Source organism: Vulpes vulpes, chromosome 4 (assembly GCF_048418805.1).
Source record: "Vulpes vulpes isolate BD-2025 chromosome 4, VulVul3, whole genome shotgun sequence".
Lineage (NCBI taxonomy): Eukaryota > Metazoa > Chordata > Mammalia > Carnivora > Canidae > Vulpes > Vulpes vulpes.
This window is the reverse complement of record NC_132783.1, coordinates 85,011,586-85,032,885: the sequence shown is the minus strand read 5'-3', so window position 1 is coordinate 85,032,885 and position 21,300 is coordinate 85,011,586. Positions and strand designations below refer to the sequence as shown.

Here is a 21,300-nt window from a genome sequence, read left to right as displayed (position 1 = left end):
GGGGCAAAATTAATCCTAAAGCAGCAGTCATTCAACTTGGGGTAATTTGCTAAGGGAAGGGACCTGTAAATAGGAATTACCATACATTATTTTCTACTGCTATGTAGCAAATTACCTTAAACTTAGTGGCCATCCACATTTCTTGTACGTGGCCTCTTCTTATTCTGAGAACCAGCAGCTTCTCCTATATTGAATTCCCCTTGTGCCTGGAATCTCTCCAGGAAAAACGTATTCCTTCTTAAGGGCTGGCCTGATTAAGTCAGGTCCACCAAGAATAATCTGTTTCTTAGTCAACTGTGTTATATAACATAATCTAATTACAGCACTGATAGCCCATCAGTTTACAGGTCCCGTTCATTATTATACAACAGTCATTGGAGGTCATTTTAAAATTCTGTCTATCATACTACCCTAAATCAAGACAAAGTAGTAGTGGCATAAAGATAAACAAATGGAACAGAATGGGGAATTTGGAAACAGACTTACATAAAAAGATAACTAATTTCCTACAAATGTACAAAGACAATTTAATGAAGGGTAGTCTTCATCAAATAGTATTGGAAAAAATGGATATCCATATGCAAGAAAAATCAATCCATATCTCTCACCACATATAAAAAGTAACCCTAAATGGATCTACAAACCAAATCTAAAAACCTAACATTAGAAAACATCTAGAAGAAAACGTAAGAGAAAATCTTTCTGATCTTAGGTTAGGTCAAGATTTCTTAGCTATGATACTATAAAAGAATAAGTTGATAAATTGTACTTCATTTGTCTAGGCAGGAGACTGAAGGTCTTTTACGGTTTTTAGTCTGCAAATTTCTGCACTGTTTGAATCTTTTATAGCAATGTACTTCTATAATACAAAAAGAAAATACATAAAAGCAATATATATTCATTGAAGAACTTTTTTTTAAATTTCTTTAAGATTTCATTTATTTTTTCATGAGAGACACAAAGAGAGGCAATGACACAGGCAGAGGGAGAACCAGGCTCCCCACAGGGAGCCCAATGTGGGACTCGATCCCCGAACTGGGATCACGCTCTGAGCTAAAGGCAGACACTCAACCGCTGAGCCACCCAGGCATCCCCATTGAAGAACATTTAAAATGTAACTTTAGGGCAGCCCCAGTGGCTTAGTGGTTTAGCGCCGCCTTCAGCCCAGGGCATGATCCTGGAGACGCCAGATTGAGTCCCACGTCAGGCTCCCTGCATGGAGCCTGCTTCTTCCTCTGCTTGTTTCTCTCTCTGTCTCTAATAAATAAATAAATAAATAGATAGATAAATAAATAAAAAATAAAATAAAATGTAACTTTAAAATTACCTTTGAGAAGTATTATTTATGATTTGTTATAGATCTCTTTCACACAGAATTTCCTATAAAGAGAAATCATACCACAAATAATTCTGCTTCATTCTACTTAGCATTATTATAAGAATTCTATCTAATGTTATTAAATTATCTTTTGAAAAGGACATTTCATTCTATGGCTATACAATAGTTTGTCCATCTCTCCATTGTTGGCAATTGTTCACAATTTTATTACTATTACAAACAGGACAGCTGAGTCTTACATTAAATTTCTAGGAGTGGAATAACTGTTATCAAAAAATCTGAAGTGTTTAAAAGAAATCTAAGCATTCACATACTAATGTCATTAAAGCTTGATTCACATTAAAAAGCACTGCGTGCAAAGCTTGTACTTATCTAAAATGTAATTAGTATGTATAAAGGAAACATTTCAATTTGAGATAAAACTTTAAGGTTTATTCTGAAATCATGAGCTATTAAGAAATTAATTATCAAAGTGTTTTATCATCAAGGCACGGAGAGAATAAATAGTCCACTCCTGCAGAATCTCACTATCAATAAGCATTAGTCAAACAGTTCCAAGTCCTAGATGACAGATAAACAAAAGGAGCTGACTGTTCTGTACAGAGTGGAACAAAAGCTATCTTATGGGAGGACTCTGGTTAGAAATTTTTAAAACCTATAAAAAAAAAAAGTAATTTTCAGCCCAACTCTTTTATTTACTAGCATGTTTATTTCTTTTCTCTCTGAATTTAGTTCGTACTAATTAGAAATTTCACCAGCCTGAGAGCAAAGGAGCTTAGTGCATTTCCTATAATGACCTTATCGCCATACTTAATAAAATGAGGGACGCCTGGATAGCTCAGTGGTTGGGCGCTTGCCTTTGGCTTAGGTTGTGATCCTGGGATCCAGGATTGAGTCTCGTATCGGGCTCCCGGCATGGAGCCTGCTCCACTCTCTGTCTATGTCTCTGCCTCTCTCTCTGTGTCTCTCATGAATGAATGAATAAATCTTAAAAAAAAAAAAAAAGAAAAGAAAAAAGCTCATCATAAGAACTTTAAATCTGGTATTTCTTAACAGTAGTGTAGCTATTCTTTAATATGCCTTTAATGCATTCCATTAGAGTGACCCAAGTCTCTTCGCAAAAATATAAATAAACCAGGTATGTTCTACTATATTAAAATTGCAAATACGTATGTTAGTTCTGACAAACTGAGTACAACCAGTCCAAAATAGCAAAAGGAGATAATGAATATCAATAAACTTCTTCCCCGACTCCTCCTTGTTGAAGCTATTTGTTGTGCTCCACCCTACCTCTGTATCACCAGCTGCAGGACAATCTGGCCACCACTGAGAACAACTTAACTAAAAGGAACATTACCTTCTGTGAATCACCAGTGACTCAATATCCGTGACAAATATGATGAATTTGGCGCTCAGTATCTTTTCCAATTTCCTTCTCGTTGTTTTCTGCTACTACAGAGGTTGAAAAGCTAAAAATTATTCCCCAGGATCCCTTGCAACTAGTGTTCTAAACGTGAGTAGAAGCTCTGACATTAGATACAGAAGGCAGAAAGTAGGAACCATTTTCCTTAAAGTTTTGGCTATTTACAAGACAGACCGTGTAAATATTGGTTTTGTGTGTGTGTGCACATAATTCTCCAGTTTTCATTAACTATTGCGTGTAAGGAAGCAGCTTTAGTTGTGAAGCAGCAATACTGGCTTTCCAACACCTGCATCAGATATGATGCTATGTTCTTTGTTTTGTGTGTGTTTGCTACGTACATTCACATGGATGCGCAACCATCACCACCATCCGCTTCCAGAACTTTTTCATCATCCTAAATGAAAATTTTGTATCCATTAAATAACCCATTATCTCCTCTTTCCTCACCCTGCAACAACCACAAGCCTACTTTCTGTCTCTATAAATCTGATTATACTAGGTACCTCATATAAGTGGAATCATACATATTTGTCTTTTTGTCTGTTTTTCCTTAGCATAATGTCTTTGAGATTCCCATGTTGTAGCATGTGACAGAATTTCCTTCCTTTTTGAGGTTGAATGGTATTTCATTGTGTGCATAGATCACATGTTGTTTATCCATGCATTCTTCAATAGACATGGGTTGCTTTCAACTTTTGGCTACTGCAAATAATGGTTCTATAAACATGAGAGTACAAATACCTGCTCAAGTCCTGTTTTGCTTCTTTTAGGTATATACCCAGAAGTACAACTGCTGGGTCATTTGGTAATTCTGCTTACTTTTTTCAGAAATCACCATACCATTTTTCAAAGAATCTGTATCATTTTACATTTCTACCAGCAATGTACAAGTATTCCAATTTTCTATATTCTCACACCAACACTTGCTATTTTGTTTCTTTTTTAACAACAGTCATCCTAATGGATATAAAGTGATATCTCATTATGGTTTTTATTTGATTTCCATAATGATTAGTGATGTTGAACATCTTTTTATGTGCTTACTAAACATCTGTAATCTTCTTTAGAGAAATGTCTATCCAAGTCCTTTGCCCATTTTTGAATTGAGTTGTCTGTTTTTGTTGTTGGTGAAGTGGTATGTTCTTAAAACTAACAGTTCCAAGCTGGCCTCCTAATTCTAATACCTTTGCTGATTATGGCAAAGGTAGCACTTTTGGCACACCATTTCAAATCTTATTATAGAAGTCATTCCTAGAAACCCAGCCCAGAGCCTAGGAGTTTCTATCTCTTGCAACTGAACCCTAACTGAATATACCAGTATGGGCCCTCAGTCTTCCAAGTTATCATCCTTCAAAGCAGGTGAAGTACCCAAGGTTTCAACCTCTCTCATAAGTTCCACATTTTAGTTCAATTCTAGGTAAGGCAAATAAATTCATGCTATTTCCTTCAATGTCCTGGGAAACTAATTAAGCAGGATATGGTTTCATCTGCTCTTTTCATTATATGCATATAATCTTGCATTATCTTTGGAATGAATGTCATGTTTTATTTCAGTAAGCTGTATGATTTATCTTTCAATCAAGCATTGTGCCAGTGGAAAAAACTAAACAATAAAATGTCCTGTTAATAATATAAACACAACAAAGGCTCTCATCTGGCCATTTCATCTATTAAGTAGATTCAACTCTATCAAGAATAAGAAAGTAGACAAGTGTCCCATGGCTTCCGCCAGCCTCAGGTCTCCCAGGAGCATGGGGAAAATGAAGGGGGTGTGGGCCCAGTCGCACCAGACTACCCATGGTGGGGTGGGAGCATGGAATAAAGTAGACAAATAGCACACTACAAATTAAAGAAAGGGGAGATACAGCTCATGCTCTCTGTCACTAGCAGGGAGCCTGCTTCTCTCTCTCTCTCTCTCTCTCTCTCTCTCTCTCCCTTTACCCCTTCCCCTGCTCATACTTTCTCTCTTTAATAAATAAAATTTTTAATAAATAAATGTGTAAAAAATGAAGTAGCAATCAAAATAATAACCTAATGCCCCAATGCCCTTTAAACAGGATTATTAGAAACAAAACAAAAACCTCTCCCTTTACACTAGTTATTTCATTAAGAGTATACTCTTGGGGTGCCTGGCTGGCTCAGTCAGTGGAGGATGTGACTCTTGATCTTGGAGTTGTGAATTTGAGCCCCATGTTTGGTGTAGAGGTTGCTTAAAAATAAGATCTTAATTCTTCAGGCCTTCAGACAGTTTTACATCAACAAATTCAGAATGTCTAAATGCCAAGGGATAACCCCTGGTTACTAATTTGATAAATTCATAAGGAATCAGGATCTGGTAACCAGCCTCAAAGATTCAAAACTTGATCTTGTCATTACCCCAGAGTTGATCAAACCAAGGGAGACTAACAGCAATCTAGAAGGTACTGATAGATAAACTAGAATGCTACTTCAGTGTCTAGAAGGAATACTAAAGAATCTTGTTCCAGGCAGACTCTTTCAAAACTTTGAAGTCTTAGGAAGCTGATTGATTGAGTGATATTTATTTTTATTCATGAGACACACACACACACACACACACACACACACACACAGAGCGCTAATTTAATTAAGCTAATTTAATAATCAGAATGTTACTTATAGAATAAGCAATCAAGCAAAGAAAAGCAGATGATTTTAAGCAAAATTTAATCCAGATTCTTTTGAGACTTAATGTAAAATGTCTGTGCCTCAAAGAGTATCTGTCTAGAAAAAGTTGTTCCTATCTCCCAGTTTCTCTATCTCCTGCACAAAGAGGGATATAAAAAAAGCCTTTGACTCCTCCTTTGCCTATGCTCCAAGGAATTTATATATACAATGCTTTTCAACTTGGCTACATATTAGAATAACATGAAGTTTAAAAACATGCCTGTTTCACTGCCCATGCCCACCCCAAGACAACTGGATCACGATCCCTGCCTGGATAGAAGTTTGACATCTGCATTTTTAAAAAGCCTCTCAAGTGATTCTGAAGCATGGTGTTAGACCATCCAGTCTAATTCTGCTTGTTCTTCTATTTCTGGTTTGGCTAACATTTAATCTATTTTCTTTCTTTTTTTTTTTTTACATTTAATCTTTCAAGTCCTTTCATAGACATCTTATTTCATCTATTATGTGTTGATTTTGTGTTGAATAGCTGTCTCTCTTATATTATAATCTACATGATACACCTGAATGAAACAGTGAAACATATACATAAAACAGTAAAGTATCACATTTTAGGGATGACTGCTCACAATATTAAGAAAAATTGCAGTTATTTCACATTAAAAATATTTCTTTAGAGTCTGTTATAATACTGAAAACTAATACCCAGAAAACAGAGAATTTTTATTTTTTAAAAGACTTATTTATTTGAGAGAGAGAAAGAGAGAAAAAGAACAAGTGGAAGAGGGGCAGAGGGAGAGAATCTTTAAGCAAACTCCCAGCTGAGCAGGGAGCCCATGAGATCATGACCTGAATGGAAATTAAGAATCAGATGCTTGGGATCCCTGGGTGGCGCAGCGGTTTGGCGCCTGCCTTTGGCCCAGGGCGCGATCCTGGAGACCCGGGATCGAATCCCACATCGGGCTCCCGGTGCATGGAGCCTGCTTCTTCCTCCGCCTGTGTCTGTGCCTCTCTCTCTCTCTGTGACTATCATAAATAAATAAAAATTTAAAAAAAAAATAAAATCTTAAAAAAAAAAAAAAAAGAATCAGATGCTTAACCACTGAACCACCCAGACACCCTGAGAATTTTTACTATTTTAAGTAACCGATCAAATTTATCCACAATTTATGTTTCTGATAACTAGAATAAAGAAATAAGTCTTCAAAATATATTAAGAATGGTAAAAAAAAAAAATCTATAATAAACATTTTTAAATCTAAACTCTGGCAGGATTTAAGAGCTTTATTTTTAACCCATCCTTTAACTTTAAGGAAAAACAGTATGATATGGTGAAGAGCAGTGAATTGGTTGTCAAAATTCTTGGAGCTTAGTTTCAATAATATTAACTCCTTAGATGACTTAAAACAGTCTAAACTTTTTTGCATCTAGATACCTTATCTGTAAAATGAGGTAGGAAAGAGTGAGCTAATAGAAGGAAACTAACATTTATAAACATCTATTATATGTCAGACACCATCCAGGGTGATTTCACTTAATAATAATAACAATAATAATAATAGCAATAATAATTCCTGCTTGATCTTTGCCTAGTTGCTTTAGGGACTCTGCCTGGCAGAACCTGTTTCATCTTTTATTAAGATTTTATTTTTAAGTAATCTTTATTTTTTTTTTTTTTTTAAACTTTTTTTTTTTTTTTTAATTTTTTTATTTTATTTTATTATTTATGATAGTCACAGAGAGAGAGAGAGAGGCAGAGACATAGGCAGAGGGAGAAGCAGGCTCCATGCACCGGGAGCCCGATGTGGGATTCGATCCCGGGTCTCCAGGATCGCGCCCTGGGCCCAAGGCAGGCGCCAAACCGCTGCGCCACCCAGGGATCCCTTAAGTAATCTTTATATCCCAACTCACACACTCTAAATTCTGAACTGTGTTCAGTGCATTTTCAGGAAGTAACAAGAGGCAATAGCTAGATTAGCTAACATCTTAAGACATTTAGGCAGTGCCAGGAAGTGTTCTAAGTGTTTTACTTGTATGCTCAAATTCTCACAACCATATAAAGTAGGTATTAGTATCTTCCTCATTTTACAGATGAGATAACTGAGACAGATGGATTAAATAACTTAACAAGATAAATGTGTACTAGTAATTAGTACAGACAAGTTTTCAACCCAGGCAATCTCATTTCAAAGTCCATGTTCTTACTACACCAAACCATCTCATGTAAGCTGAAGGCTCTTGTAATTCTATAGGGATTGAATCTCATAAATACTAAACATTTTCTAGTTTTCAGCAGAGGAATTTATCAAAGATCTTCAGTTACATTACATAAAGATTACATAAATGAGACTGCCTAATGATGAAAGCTTTTGCATCACAAATTTTACACTACTGTTCAGTCTCAAACATTTACTGTCTGCTATATACAGATGTCAGGTAATAAGGCCCTGGGGATATAGACAGTATTAAAATGCCCTCATGTTGTGTTTGTTCACCTATTAAATATTTATTGTGCACATACCATGTGCAGGGTATTGCACTAGGCAAGTGGCACTTACCTAGATGAATCTGAAACAGATCCTGCCCTCGCTGATTTTAATCTAAAAGGGATATTAAAGAAAGTCATTTGTTTCAAAAGGTGAAACGAATTACTACAGCTGTAGTTCTTTAGATACACTAGCTCATTTAATTCATAAAACAATACAAACAAAATAGTTTACTTATGAAACATGTTTTAAAAATTAGAAAAGTTAAAGGAGTTGGAAAAGAGAAGTTATTTCCAGTTAGTGAGCTCAGAAGAGTTCTTGGAAGTGACATCTGAGCTGAGCCTTTAAGGAGAGCTGAAACTGTGGATAGAGATGGAGAAATAAAAGTACACTAGTAAAGGAAAACTGCATGAGTGAAGGTACAAAGCCAGAAAACAATGGAGAACCATTAGTGTCAATAGGGCATAAGGGAGTATTGAGATATTAAGCTGAAAATATAAATTGGGGCTAGATCATGAAAATCTTTAATTGTCAAGTTCAGGACATTCTACAGACAATGTGGAGCCACTAGAGATTTTTGAACAAGATGACATCATGAGTGTGCTTTAAAGAGAGTAACTGTCAGAAAAATGTAAAACACACTGTGAAGATTGAAGCTAGCATAAAACTATTTAACAGAATGAAGGAAGGAAACGGCTTCTAAAAAACAGTTAAGAGATGAAGGAAATACTACAGCAGATGAAAAAATGGCAGTGATTGCACTCTTTCTGACAAATACATTTTTAAAAACAGTATATGTGGACTTCTGTTTGTGGAAATATGGAGTAGAAATACTTTTTCCTATTACTCCCTGGATGAACCACATACCTGAGAAAGGCTTCATATCTAGAACATATAAAAAATTGCCAAAATTCAAGAGTAAAAAAAAAAAAAAAAAAAAAAAAAATCCAGTGAAAAAATGGGCAAAAGACATGAATGATTTGTCATCAAAGAGGATAGATGGGGATCCCTGGATGGTTCAGTGGTTTGGTGCCTGCCTTCGGCCCAGGGCGTGGTCCTGGAGTCCCGGGATCTAGTCCCACATTGGGCCCCCTGTGTGGAGCTGCTTCTCTCTCTGCCTGTGTCTCTGCCTCTCTGTGTCTCTCATGAATAAATAAATAAAATCTTAAGAAAAAAAAAAAAAAGAGGATAGATGAATGGCAGAGAAGCACATGAAAAGATGTTCACCATCACTAGCTGCTAGGGAAATGCAAATTAAGACCACTGATACTGATAAACACCTGTTGAACAGCTAAAATAAATTGTGCCAATATGGAATGTTGTCAAGGATGCAGAGAAACTAGACCTCTCCCATACTGCTCGGGAAAAGTAAAGTTGTACAGCCATGCTGGATGATAGTTTGGCAATTTCTTTAAAGACAGAGCATACATCTATCATACAACTTAGCAACTGTACTCCTGGTCATTTATCCCAAAGAAATGAAAGCTAAGGTTCACACAAAAACCCGTATATAAATGTCTCTAGCTTCATTACTTTTTACTTTTCATTACCTTTTTTTTTTTTTTAAGATTCTATTTATTTATTTGAGAGAGAGGAGAGAGAGATGAGCAGCAGGAGGGGCAGAGGGAGAAGCAGACTCTCCGCTGAGCAGGGAGCCTAATGTGGGTCTCGATCCCAGGACCCAGAGATCATGACCTGAGCCAAAGGCAGATGCTTAACCAACTGAGCCACCCAGGCCTCCCCTTAGCTTCATTACTTGTCATAGCCAAAACGTGCATAAAAATAAAATATCTCAAAACATGTGAACAGTTAAACTGTGGTACATCCATACCATGGAATACTACTCGGCAATAAAAATTAATAAACTATGGATATACACACAGTTGACGGGTCTCAAGGGCATTGTGCTAAGTGAAAAAAGTCAATTTCAAATGGTCACATACAATATGACTCCCTTTATAATATCCTCAAAATAATAAAATTATGCAGGTATAAAACAGATTAGAGGTTGCCAGAAGTTAGAAAGAGTGTATCAGGGGTGTGGAGGTTGCCCCAAGGGAGATCTTTATTGTGATGGAATAATTCTATGTGTTTTAAACATGTTTTTAAGCAAAAAAAAAATCTCTAAATCCAATGTGGGGCTTGAACTCACAGCCCTGAGATCAAGAGTCACATGCTCTTCCAACTGAGCTAGCCAGGTGCCCCTCTGTATTTGGATTGGTGCAATGTTTAAATAAACCTACTCTTGGGGATCCCTGGGTGGCGCAGCGGTTTGGCGCCTGCCTTTGGCCCAGGGCGCGATCCTGGAGACCCGGGATCGAATCCCACGTCAGGCTCCTGGTGCATGGAGCCTGCTTCTCCCTCTGCCTGTGTCTCTGCCTCTCTCTCTATCTCTCTGTGACTATCATAAATAAATAAAAATTAAAAAAAAAATTAAAAAAAAAAATTTAAACCTACTCTTAATAAAATGATACACAGAGCAGCCCGGGTGGCTCAGCGGTTTAGCGCCGCCTTCAGCCCAGGTCGTGATCCTGGAGACCCGGGATCAAGTCCCGTGCCAGGCTCCCTGCATGGAGCCTGCTTCTCCCTCTGCCTGTGTCTCTGCCTGCCTCTCTCTCTCTCTCTCTCTCTCTCTGTCTCTCATGAATAAATAAATAAAATATAAAAATAAAATAAAATAAAATAAAATAAAATAAAATAAAATAAAATAAAATGATACACAACTATATATGCAGTTTTGAACCAATTCCTGGTCTCGATACTGTACTGTAACTATGTAAGATATAACTAGTGAGGCAACCTGAGTGAAAGGTAAATGGGATCTCTCTGTACAATCTATACAACTTCTTGTGAATCTAATTATTTCAAAATTAAAGTTTATAAAATCTTTAAAGGAGCAAAATGTCCTAAAAAATAGCATATGTAGCCCATGTATACATCTTTAAGTAAAACATCAAACTATTATTATTATTATTTTTTAAATTTTTCTTTATTTATGATAGTCACACACACAGAGAGAGAGAGAGGCAGAGACATAGGCAGAGGGAGAAGCAGGCTCCATGCACCGGAAGCCCGATGTGGGATTCGATCCCGGGTCTCCAGGATCGCGCCCTGGGCCAAAGGCAGGCGCCAAACCGCTGCGCCACCCAGGGATCCCAACATCAAACTATTAATAGCTACTACTCCAGTGAACTCTTTCACTCTCTACCTTAAATATTTCTAAAATTTCTAAATTTTATACAATAAGTATGAAATACTTGATATTCAAAGGGAAAAGATTCTTTTAAGAAAATGAAAACAGTATTTCTTCAATATTTCTTTCTTTTTTTCCTTTTTTTAAGATTTACTTATTTATTCATGATAGACACAGAGAGAGACAGAGACACAGGCAGAGACACACAGGCAGAGGGAGAAGCAGGCTCCACAGTGAGAGCCCGATGCGGGACTTGATCCCAGGACTCCAGGATCGCGCTCTGGGCCAAAGGCAGGCGCCCAACCGCTGAGCCACCCAGGGATCCCCCTGAAAACAATATTTCTTACTACTTAAAGCACATCACACAAATGTGAATAGAAGATTAAGAAAATCAACTAAATTCAACTATTAACCCTGTATGCATATACACAATAAATAAAAGATAAGAAATAGTGAGGCAACTAACAAGACCGAGAAGTCCAAAAGAACATCTGATTATAGATCCAGCCCTATCATCCATTAACAGTGCGACCTAACCTTTATACTGTAAGAGACCAAAAGATTACGAACAGAAACTAATCAGAAATATTAAATAGATAATGTTTTGTAAATCAGGATGACAGAATTCTTAAAATGGTAGGATTGGGAGTGACCTGAAAGCTGTAACAGAATTCCTCAATTGACAGCAAAAGAAACAAAAGCTTGGGAGAGAAATAAATTTCAGACAGTTATTCTGCAACAGAATTTGATATTAAACCCAGAAAGCGGGATCCCTGGGTGGCGCAGCGGTTTGGCGCCTGTCTTTGGCCCAGGGCGCGATCCTGGAGACCCTGGATCGAATCCCACGCCGGGCTCCCGGTGCATGGAGCCTGCTTTTCCCTCTGCCTGTGTCTCTGCCTCTCTCTCTCTCTCTCTCTCTGTGTGTGTGACTATCATAAATAAATAAAAATTAAAAAAAATAAAAATAAAAATAAAAATAAACCCAGAAAGCATTAGCAGTTAAGAATGCTGGCTCTGGAATCAAACTGCGTAGATTCAAATTGTGGACTCAGCACTCACAGCTATGTGACCTTGCATTAGTTACTTAACCTTCCTGGGCCTCATTATTTTTATCTGCAAAATGAAGAGAACACTAGTTCTTACTCCACAGGCTTATTGTCTATAGAGATTACATGGAATAATACATGTAATGCATTTGTAATAATGCTTGTCAATTACAAACTGCTCAGTAAATGTAAGCTACTATTGCTATCATCATCAACTCCTCTGCTAGTGTTGCCCTAGGCCTCAAATTAAATCATTAGGATAGTCATCTATCAACTAATAGTTAAACCCACTCTTAACTCTTCAAATCTTTGGGTTAATATGAATTATGAGTATTTGAAAACAACTGTAAAATCTTATAAAGGTTTTGCTCAAGTGGAATTACCTTTCAGGAAAACAACAATGTAATCAAATAACATAAACCAAAAAACAAAATAACAAGTGATTCCAATTAATCAGAGTAGAATTCAAGTCAAAAGGAGTTCCTCATTAAAAGACTCCTTTAAGGGAACCCTGGGTGGCGCAGCGGTTTGGCGCCTGCCTTTGGCCCAGGGCGTGATCCTGGAGACCCGGGATCGAATCCCACGTCGGGCTCCCGGTGCATGGAGCCTGCTTCTCCCTCTGCCTCTCTCTCTATCTCTCTCGCTGTGTGACTATCATAAAAAAAAAAAAAAAAAAGACTCCTTTAATATCAAGCTTAACTAAATAAAAATATTTCAAAAGGAACATACCAACATTAAAAAAAATACATTACAGGTTGATACAATTGATGATTGTTGATTCTACAAGTAGTTCTAGGGGTGCCTGGCTGGTTCGGTCAGTGGAGCATGTAACTCTTGATCTTAGGGTTGGAGGCTTGAGCCCCATATTGGGTGTAGAGATTACTTAAAAATAAAATCTTAAAAAAAAAAAAAAAAGGACTCTACTTTAACAATCTGGGAAGAAATTGGGGAAATTAGAATTCTAAAGTGACAGGTACTAATAACAAACTATCTTGCTGGTTTTAATTATGCAAACACATAAGAGACCAAAATGGTTTCTAATTTATCATTACGCAATCTTTAGAATACAAAAGATATATCAACAGGGGCACCTAGGTGGCTCAGTCAGTTAAGCATCCAACTCTTGGTTTTGGCTCCTATTGTGACCGCAGGGTTGTGGGATCAAGCCCCTCACAGGCTCAGTGCTCAGTAGGGAGTCAGCTTGAGAAACTCTCCCTCTCTTTTTGCCCCTCTCCCCGTGTGCATGTGCACCTGCTTTCTCTAAAATAAACAAAAAAGTCTTAAAAAAAAAAAAACACCTAAAAAACTCACAAAGGATATATCACTAAAATGAAAACTTTACTTTCATACATTTCATAGAAGCAGTGTCTACGTTCATATAGTGACAGTGATTTAAATATGCTGGATTTTTCTGGCAGTTTCACTTGATTGTGTATACTCTAAAATACAAGTATAGCCAGAAGCAATTGTCTTCTTTAAAAACCATACATTAAAATGTCTCTTAAGGAATTTAGAACAAGTGATGAAACTTGATTCATTTGTGCTATTTTTTAAAGTTATTACTGATTTGGTATGCTGTTAAAATTTTTATTTATTTATTAAAGATTTTTATTTATTTATTTATTTATTTATTTGAGAGAGAGAGAGAGAGAGAGAGGGAAAAGAGCACAAGTAGGAAAAGGGGCAGAGGGACAAGCAGACTCCTCGCTGTGAGCATGCAGCCCAATGCAGAGCCCTATTCCAGAACCCTGAAATCATGACCTGAGCTAAAGTCAGTAGCCCAACCGACTGAGCCACCCAGGCACCCCTACAGAAAAATTTTTAAAAATTATAATTTCCAAGTGATGTATAAAATTTAAAATATGGGACACCTGGGTGGCTCAGCAATTGAGCATCTGCCTTAGGCTCAGGGTGTGATCCCACAGTCTGGGGTTCGAGTCCCACATCAGGCTCCCTGCATAGATTCTCTCTCTGATCTTTTTTAAAAAAAGATTTATATATTTATTCATGAGAGACGCACAGAGAGAGAGGCAGAGACACAGGCAGAGGGAGAAGCAGGCTCCATACAGGGAGCATGACATGGGACTCGATCCTGGGTCTCCAGGGCCACACCCTGGGGTGAACGGCGGCGCTGAACTGCTGAGCCACCGGGCTGCCCCTAAATAAATCTTTAAAAAGAAAAAAAAAAACCCTAAAATATAATATGCATATCCCAAGAGGAAAAAAAGAGGGAATATTTTTTTTTATTATTATATAAAGTTAATGTTAATAAATTCCCCTTAAGGCAATCATACATTATAGTTGAGCTCACACTAAAATAAGCTTAAGTCTAATTTCACCTAATAAAGCTTACTTATCATGCACACAATAGAGACAAATTATACCCGTTTGTAGATCCATAAACCAGGGCATAAAATTTAATTTTCATCAAAGTAAAAAGCCTAAACTATAATGCAGAAGGACAAAGTTTACTTTGGGCTTTTAGCTCTGTAGTCTGTAGTATTCAAGACTACGCAGCTGTTTTTCCTAATCTCATTTTTAAAAAAATTTTTAAAAAGATCTTATTTATTTATTCATAGAGACACACAGAGAGAGAGAGAGGCAGAGGCACAGGGAGAAGTAGGCTCCATGCAGGGATCCTGACATGGTACTTGGTCCAGGGTCCCCAGGATCAAACCCCGGGCTGCAGGCGGCGCTAAACCGCTGTGCCACCGGGGCTGCCCTCATTTTTATTTTTTTTAATCCTAAATTAAAATCTTTCCAAGGAGCAAACACAAAACTATGCTATTATTTTCTCTTTATGTTTATCAAAAACTATTTTACTTTTCTTAATAATTAGAGCATTGTTTCCAAGAAACAATGAAACCTTCTGTAAAATCTATGAAATCTATAATTACAGTTACAAAGACCCTAAACCAATTTCTACCATCTATTTTTGAAACTCCAATAATGATTCTCCACTGTTTAGTTATGTTCTACTTCTAAACAGTAAGAGTTTGGGGCAGCACATTTGAAGAAAGGCTGTACTTCAGTTCTTAGATATTTTTTGCTGCTCCAAATTTGCCTTTAAGACTTCCACTAGCAGGTTGCACCTAATTCTATACCACATTCAGAACCATCTGAGCTCCATGAGTAAGAATCTAATAGATAACACTGTCCACTTAAAACTCAGTTATAGTAAAAGCTTTTCCTTTTTTTTTTTTTTTTTTTAATTTTTTATTTATTTATGATAGTCACAGAGAGAGAGAGAGAGAGGCAGAGACACAGGCGGAGGGAGAAGCAGGCTCCATGCACCGGGAGCCTGATGTGGGATTCGATCCCGGGTCTCCAGGATCGCGCCCTGGGCCAAAGGCACGCGCCAAACCGCTGCGCCACCCAGGGATCCCAAAGCTTTTCCTTTTGATGAAAATGGTGAAATGATGAAAATTTAGCAGTAAGTTTGATGAAGGATTCTTGTTCTGGCTCCATGCCAATAATAATAATAATAATAAAAAATAGGGTGCCAGCAAAGAAGCATATAAAATTAATAAAGCATATAAAATTAATTCTTATTCTAACCACTAAAATGGTATTGAGAAAGGTTAGTGATTTGACATACTTATTAGTAAAATCTTTTTATTTTTAAATATGCTACACCTCCAAATCAAATCAACATAATGGAAAATGAGAAACTGGCTCAAGATTTCAAAATACATCACATTACTGTAAAAATATGCTGGACCTGGACCCCAAATTTAATCTACGATTTTGGCAATTTTTGACTTTCATGACAATATTTATGAAACGGACATTGATTTAATTTAGTCTGAAAGTTCCAAACTAAAACCAATTTGAAAGCATTTTCAATAACTCAGTGATACAGTTTAACTTACAAGAAGACCTAAAATTAGAATTCATGGTTCTCATCTTCTCCTAGAATCTCTTACCTGTCAGGAGAACAAAGGGTCAAGATAATACATTACTGCCTCTCTTGAGGATCGAGTCCCACATGGGGCTCCCTGCATGGAGCCTGCTTCTCCTTCTGCCTCTCTCTCTCTCTCATGAATAAATAAATAAATAAAGTTTTTTTTTAAAAAAAAAACTATACCCACAATAAAAGTTTCAGACAAATATATATATAGGTCACTGACTTCACAACACTCTTTTGAGGTACATATGTCAAAAAACTATTCTGTGGTGAAACACTGTGATGAAACTATTGTAACCAAGTTTTCCTACTTTCTAATATCCTAAGCAAGAGCCAAGATAGATTCATGTTTTATACTCTGTATTGAAGTGATTTTACTAATGGGAGGACCCAATGTGTAGTGATATAAAAAACATTTCAATATGAAGGCATGAAATCTAGAGTTAGCTAGAAGGTCAGGCTTAAGATCCAGTGACGATGGTGTTGTGCCTATGGGGGAGGAATATTCACACAAGTCTGTCACAAATCCATATCCAATACTCATATGACAAATTACCAACCAGTGACAAGAGGCAGCACGAAAACACCGAATTGTTCTCCAAACGTACCTGGTCAGTGCTAATTTTTTGATAACTTCTCAAAGCTTTGATGATTTCTCAAAGCTAAGAAGACAGTAAGATCTAAAAAGAATCACTGTCATGATTAATGGCCATGTTAGATTCACACTATTAACACCATATATTACATTAGGCCTGGATGTAAGAATTTTCAATGAATATCTAATTAAGATGGTATTTTTTTTTTTTTTTTTTTTTTAAGATTTTATTTGAGGGAAGCCTGGGTGGCTCAGCAGTTTAGCACCACCTTCAGTCCGGGGGTGTGATCCTGGAGACCCAGGATCGAGTCCCAAGTCAGGCTCCATGCACAGAGCCTGCTTCTCTTTCTGCCTGTGTCTCTGCCTCTCTCTCTCTCTCTCTCTCTCTCACGCTGTTTCTCATGAATAAATAAAATCTTAAAAAAATAATAAAGATTTTATTTGATAGAGTGAGAAAGAAAAAGAGAGAGAGAAAAAACAAGCAGGGGGAAGGGGGAGAAGGAGAGGGAGAAGCCAATTCCTTGCTGAGCAGGGAGCCTGAGGCGGGATTCAATCCTGGGACCTGGGATCATGACCTCAGCCGAAGGCAGATGTTTAACGACTGAACCACCCAGGTGCCCAATATGGCCATTCTTATAAGATAAAATAACAATACTACTCATTAGAACATCTGTGATACAATTTCTCAGAAACAATGTTAAAATCTCAATTCTCAGAAAAGCCATGAAAATGTCTCTAAATCAGTTATGGCAAAGTTTTGAAAAAGCAGTGAGGATTTAGTGCTTAACAAAATAAGAATGTTTACAAATAGTTGTGCAATGTGAATTAGACTGTTTAGAGAATGGAGAGAGTACTACTGAAATCAAAACTGATTTATCTAAGTATATCTACATGTGCTGCCATTGTGGTCATGCTGGCATTTCTTCTCAGGGAAACTGCTCGCTCTACCATAAGACTGATTTTCTTTACAACTAAGTGACTGTGAGAACTGTCAAAGGGAAACAAAACTAACTATTAGGCATGCTAAAACATTAACTGTACAACTCCTTTTAATGGTTTATCTAATTTCATAGTAATATTATGATGTAACCTGAACAGCGAGTTCTATTTCAGTTCAATTCCATAAATTTTTAAAGGCTGAGACTTCTATTCAGAGCTAAGTATGAAGACAAGGTCTTTAGAGAATCTCAATCTGGTGCCGGTAAACAGAAACGGAAACAATAGTAATACTATGTAACTTCCAACTAAAGATCATTTGTATTAAGTTAAAGAAAGCAGAGTTAATCTTCTGACAACAGTTAAAGCAAAGAGAACTCATCTCTCTTTTGAAGAAATAATTACTAGTCCACCGAGCATCTGAAGATATGAGAGTCTATACACATTAACTAATTTACACAATTTTGCAGTCAGTACATTTTCACTGCTTAAAGATTAAACAGTAGGTATCTGTTTAGAGAAGAAACACTCGATTAAAAGTTTGTTTTGAGGGCATCTGGGTGGCTCAGTGGTTGAGCGTCTGCCTTTGGCTCAGGGCATGATCCCAGGATCCTGGGATCCAGTCCCACATCAGGCTCCCTCCCTGCCTGCTTCTCCTGCCTGTGTCTCTGCCTCTCTGTGTGTCTCTCATGAATAAATAAATAAAATCTTTAAAAAAATAAAAGCTTGTTTTGAAATAGCCAACAAATTTGCAAAACATACAATCAAACAAAAAATTGTAAAAGTAATCTTAACAAACATAGCTAAAGACTGCGTGAAGTCATGTTATTTAACAATGATACAAAAGGAAATCAACTTATTTTTACTAAAGTGAACTTAAGTATTCCAATCATCATTTTTCTGGCACAATTATTGTTCCGGCACTATGTCTTCTATAAAAAGCATCTGTGTACCCATCTATCCCAGGTCTGTTTACTGCCAACTATAAGCATTCCCTATTCTTATTTTTCTACATCACTCTACTAAAAATATTATTCACACAATATATGCAAAATTGCATTCATATTGGTCCTGCAAACTCGTCCAAAGCACCCCTCCAATTCACAAGAGACTTCAGTCCTGGAGTTATGGGTGAGAAAAAGAGGTGGTACACCTAGCCTGTGGTGATTTCACATATACAGCAGACCCTTGAGCAACGGGGTTTGAATTGTACAGGTCCACTTATATGCAGATTTTTTTCAGTCCTTACTGTATTTACAGTGCCGTCCTGTCAATTTATTTTCTCTTCCATATGATTTTTCTTGACATTTTATTTGCTTTCGCTCACTTTATTATGAGAATGCAACATATGATACACTGTTAACACACAAAAATGCGTTAATCAACGGTTTATGTTATCGGTAAGGCTCTTGGTCAACAGGCTGTTAGCTAAGTTTCTGGAGAGTCAACAGTTACAGGGGATTAGGACTGCACGCTTCCAACCCCCTGTTGCTCAAGAGTCAACCATAGTGGTATGAACCCAGACACCTGCCCTGAACCACGTTTTTAACCTGCAGTAAATATGTGTCAAGTTGTCAAAGCGGCGGCACCAGTCCATACCCCAGTACCTGTAAAACCTAAGAGCCCGAGGTCTTGTTTTAATGTTTCACATTTAAAGATAACGTGTTCATCTTTTGTTAAAGATCTAAATTTGCCTGGTATTTCCAGGAAACCTGGGGAGGGAGGTGGTGGTGGAAAAAATACAAAGAGAAAAACCCACGCTCTGTGGCTGTGAGAAAACTAAACCACGTCTTGATGGTCAGAATCAGTCCTTTCACTCTTTCCCGAACATCCCTTCCTTTTTACTACTCCCCCCCGCCCCCCCCCCCACGCCCCGCCAGGCGTTTCAGCAAATCAGTGCTCGACACCAACCCCAGGTTCTTAAAAGGATCCACCGTCCACAAAGGAGAGGACCCCATAATCCGAGCCTATTCCCCTCGTGATCTCTGGTGGTGGTTTCGCAGACACCTGTGAAAACGCCAAAGCCCGACGTTAGATTCCCCAAGGGCTCCTTTTTCTTTTTTCTGACCCGATTTCTCTTTTTCTGGCCCTATTTTTTAGGTCGGACGCCCCCAATCACACCCAAGTCCTCCTCGGCTTGGCACCCCCCACCCCACCCCCACCCCTGGGTCGGCCAGCCACCGCGAGAGCCGGCCGCGGTCCGGGCTGCTCCGCCCCCTCCCCCCCAAATCCCCGAGCATCCCTTCCTCCCGCCCCGCATTCCCGCGGGGCCCCGGGGTCGGCCTCGCCCCCTCCTCGGCTCCCCCGACCCTCCGAGCCCTCGCCCCTTCGGAGCCACCTGTCCCTCCGCCCTCGCCCCCCTCAGGCCCTCGGCCCCACAGCCCCCGCTTCCCGCAGGCTCCGTTCTGGGGCCGACCCTCCAGGCGGCCTCAGCCGTCCCCGCCCGCCGCAGCCCGGCTCCGCCGCTGCCTCCCGACACATCCCCGGCGGCGGGCGCCTCCCCAACTCCCCCTCGCCTCGGGCGCGGCTTCCGCTCACCTCCGCGGTCCCAGCCGGGCTCCCCCGACCCACCTCCGAGTCGGCGTCCGAGCCGCCGTCGGAGTCCCGGGCCCTCCGGGCCTCGCCGGAGTGCAGCGCCTGGAGCGGCGGAGGCGGAGCCCGGGGAGGCGAGCCGGAGTGCAGGCGGGGGCGGTGGCGGCTGCGCGCGGGCATCGCCTCGGCCGGTCTCCGCCGCGCCCGCGGCCGCCCGAAGCCGAACCGGAACTGCTTCGGGAGGCGGGGCCGCGCGGCCGAGGGGCGGAGCCCTACGGGGCGGGGCGGGGCCCAAACCGGAAGGGTCGCCGCATTCGAGACCCGCGAGCCGAGGAAAGCCGCAGCGAGGCGGCGCGAGAGCGCATGCGCCGGGCCCACCGCCCAAGAGCGAGCGCACCGGGGGCGGGTGCAGGCGGAGGAGGCCCGCAGGACTGCGTAGGGAGTCGGGGGCGGGAGGAGGTGCCCGGTTCCTTTGGAGGGAGCCAGCCTCTCTGCAAGAGCCAGCATCCAACGATCATTGTTACATTCCTTGTTCCTCCACCGTCCGACGGTGCTTCCTTCAAATCCTGTATGAGCATCTATCTCACTTAATCCTTGTGCCACATCTGCAGGGTATTCTAACACAGGAGGGCCGAGACACCTGCCAGACGTACCGCAGTTAACACGTCCCAGACTCCGTATTCGTACTTAGGAACCTGTGCTCTTTTCTCACTCCCACTATTGGAAAGTCCCCAACCAGCCCTAGAATTGGCATAAACCAAATCCAAAACCACCTGCGACCTGGGCTCCAAGCCTTCCTTGACCTGCTTCCCCATCAAGTGCAGAGCAGGCTTCATTGGCTCTGATGGGGGTGGAGACAGGTCCCAGGATAGACAGGAGGCCATACATTCCCCACGGGATCCCCTGGTGTATCCTTTACCCTCAAGCTGGACTCCAGACCAGGAGCAGCTGGGAGCCTTCCCTTTGCAGCTCGTACACCTTGCATCCCATCAGGGCCTTTGCAAAATCACCTGAGAGTAGGCAAGTCATCTTCCCTCCTGTGCGGATAACTGGCTCTGACAGGTCAGATAAAGACCTTTCTCGGTGTCTGTTGTGGGGACAAAAGGCCTTAGAAGCAGAGCAATCTCCCTACCCCCCCCCCCAAAAAAAAATGTTTCTCTCGACAGTTTTCTGGCTTTTCAGAAAGTCTAGGGCAACATT

General features: G+C 39.7%; 1 protein-coding gene across 5 annotated transcripts in view; it reads right to left on the bottom strand.

The window, feature by feature from the left end:
• The window catches only part of SAMD8 (sterile alpha motif domain containing 8), a 50,738-nt gene extending 30,401 nt beyond the window's left edge, over nucleotides 1–20,337 (bottom strand). Inside the window, exons 1-2 of one of the 5 annotated variants that reach the window (XM_072756301.1) lie at nucleotides 19,985–20,053; nucleotides 19,480–19,575 (exon numbers count right to left, since the gene is read on the bottom strand). Coding sequence is in view for 2 of the 5 variants with exons in the window: in XM_072756298.1 (XP_072612399.1) it covers nucleotides 20,107–20,280 (174 nt within the window). In the remaining 3 variants the exon portion in view is untranslated. Of the gene's footprint in view, nucleotides 1–1,327; nucleotides 1,381–2,196; nucleotides 2,358–7,963; nucleotides 8,001–19,479; nucleotides 19,576–19,984; nucleotides 20,054–20,106 lie in introns of those variants that run through there. The other 4 variants (XM_072756302.1, XM_072756298.1, XM_072756300.1 and 1 more) reach the window with 4 other exon arrangements.
• Between the last annotated feature and the right edge of the window lie 963 nt (nucleotides 20,338–21,300).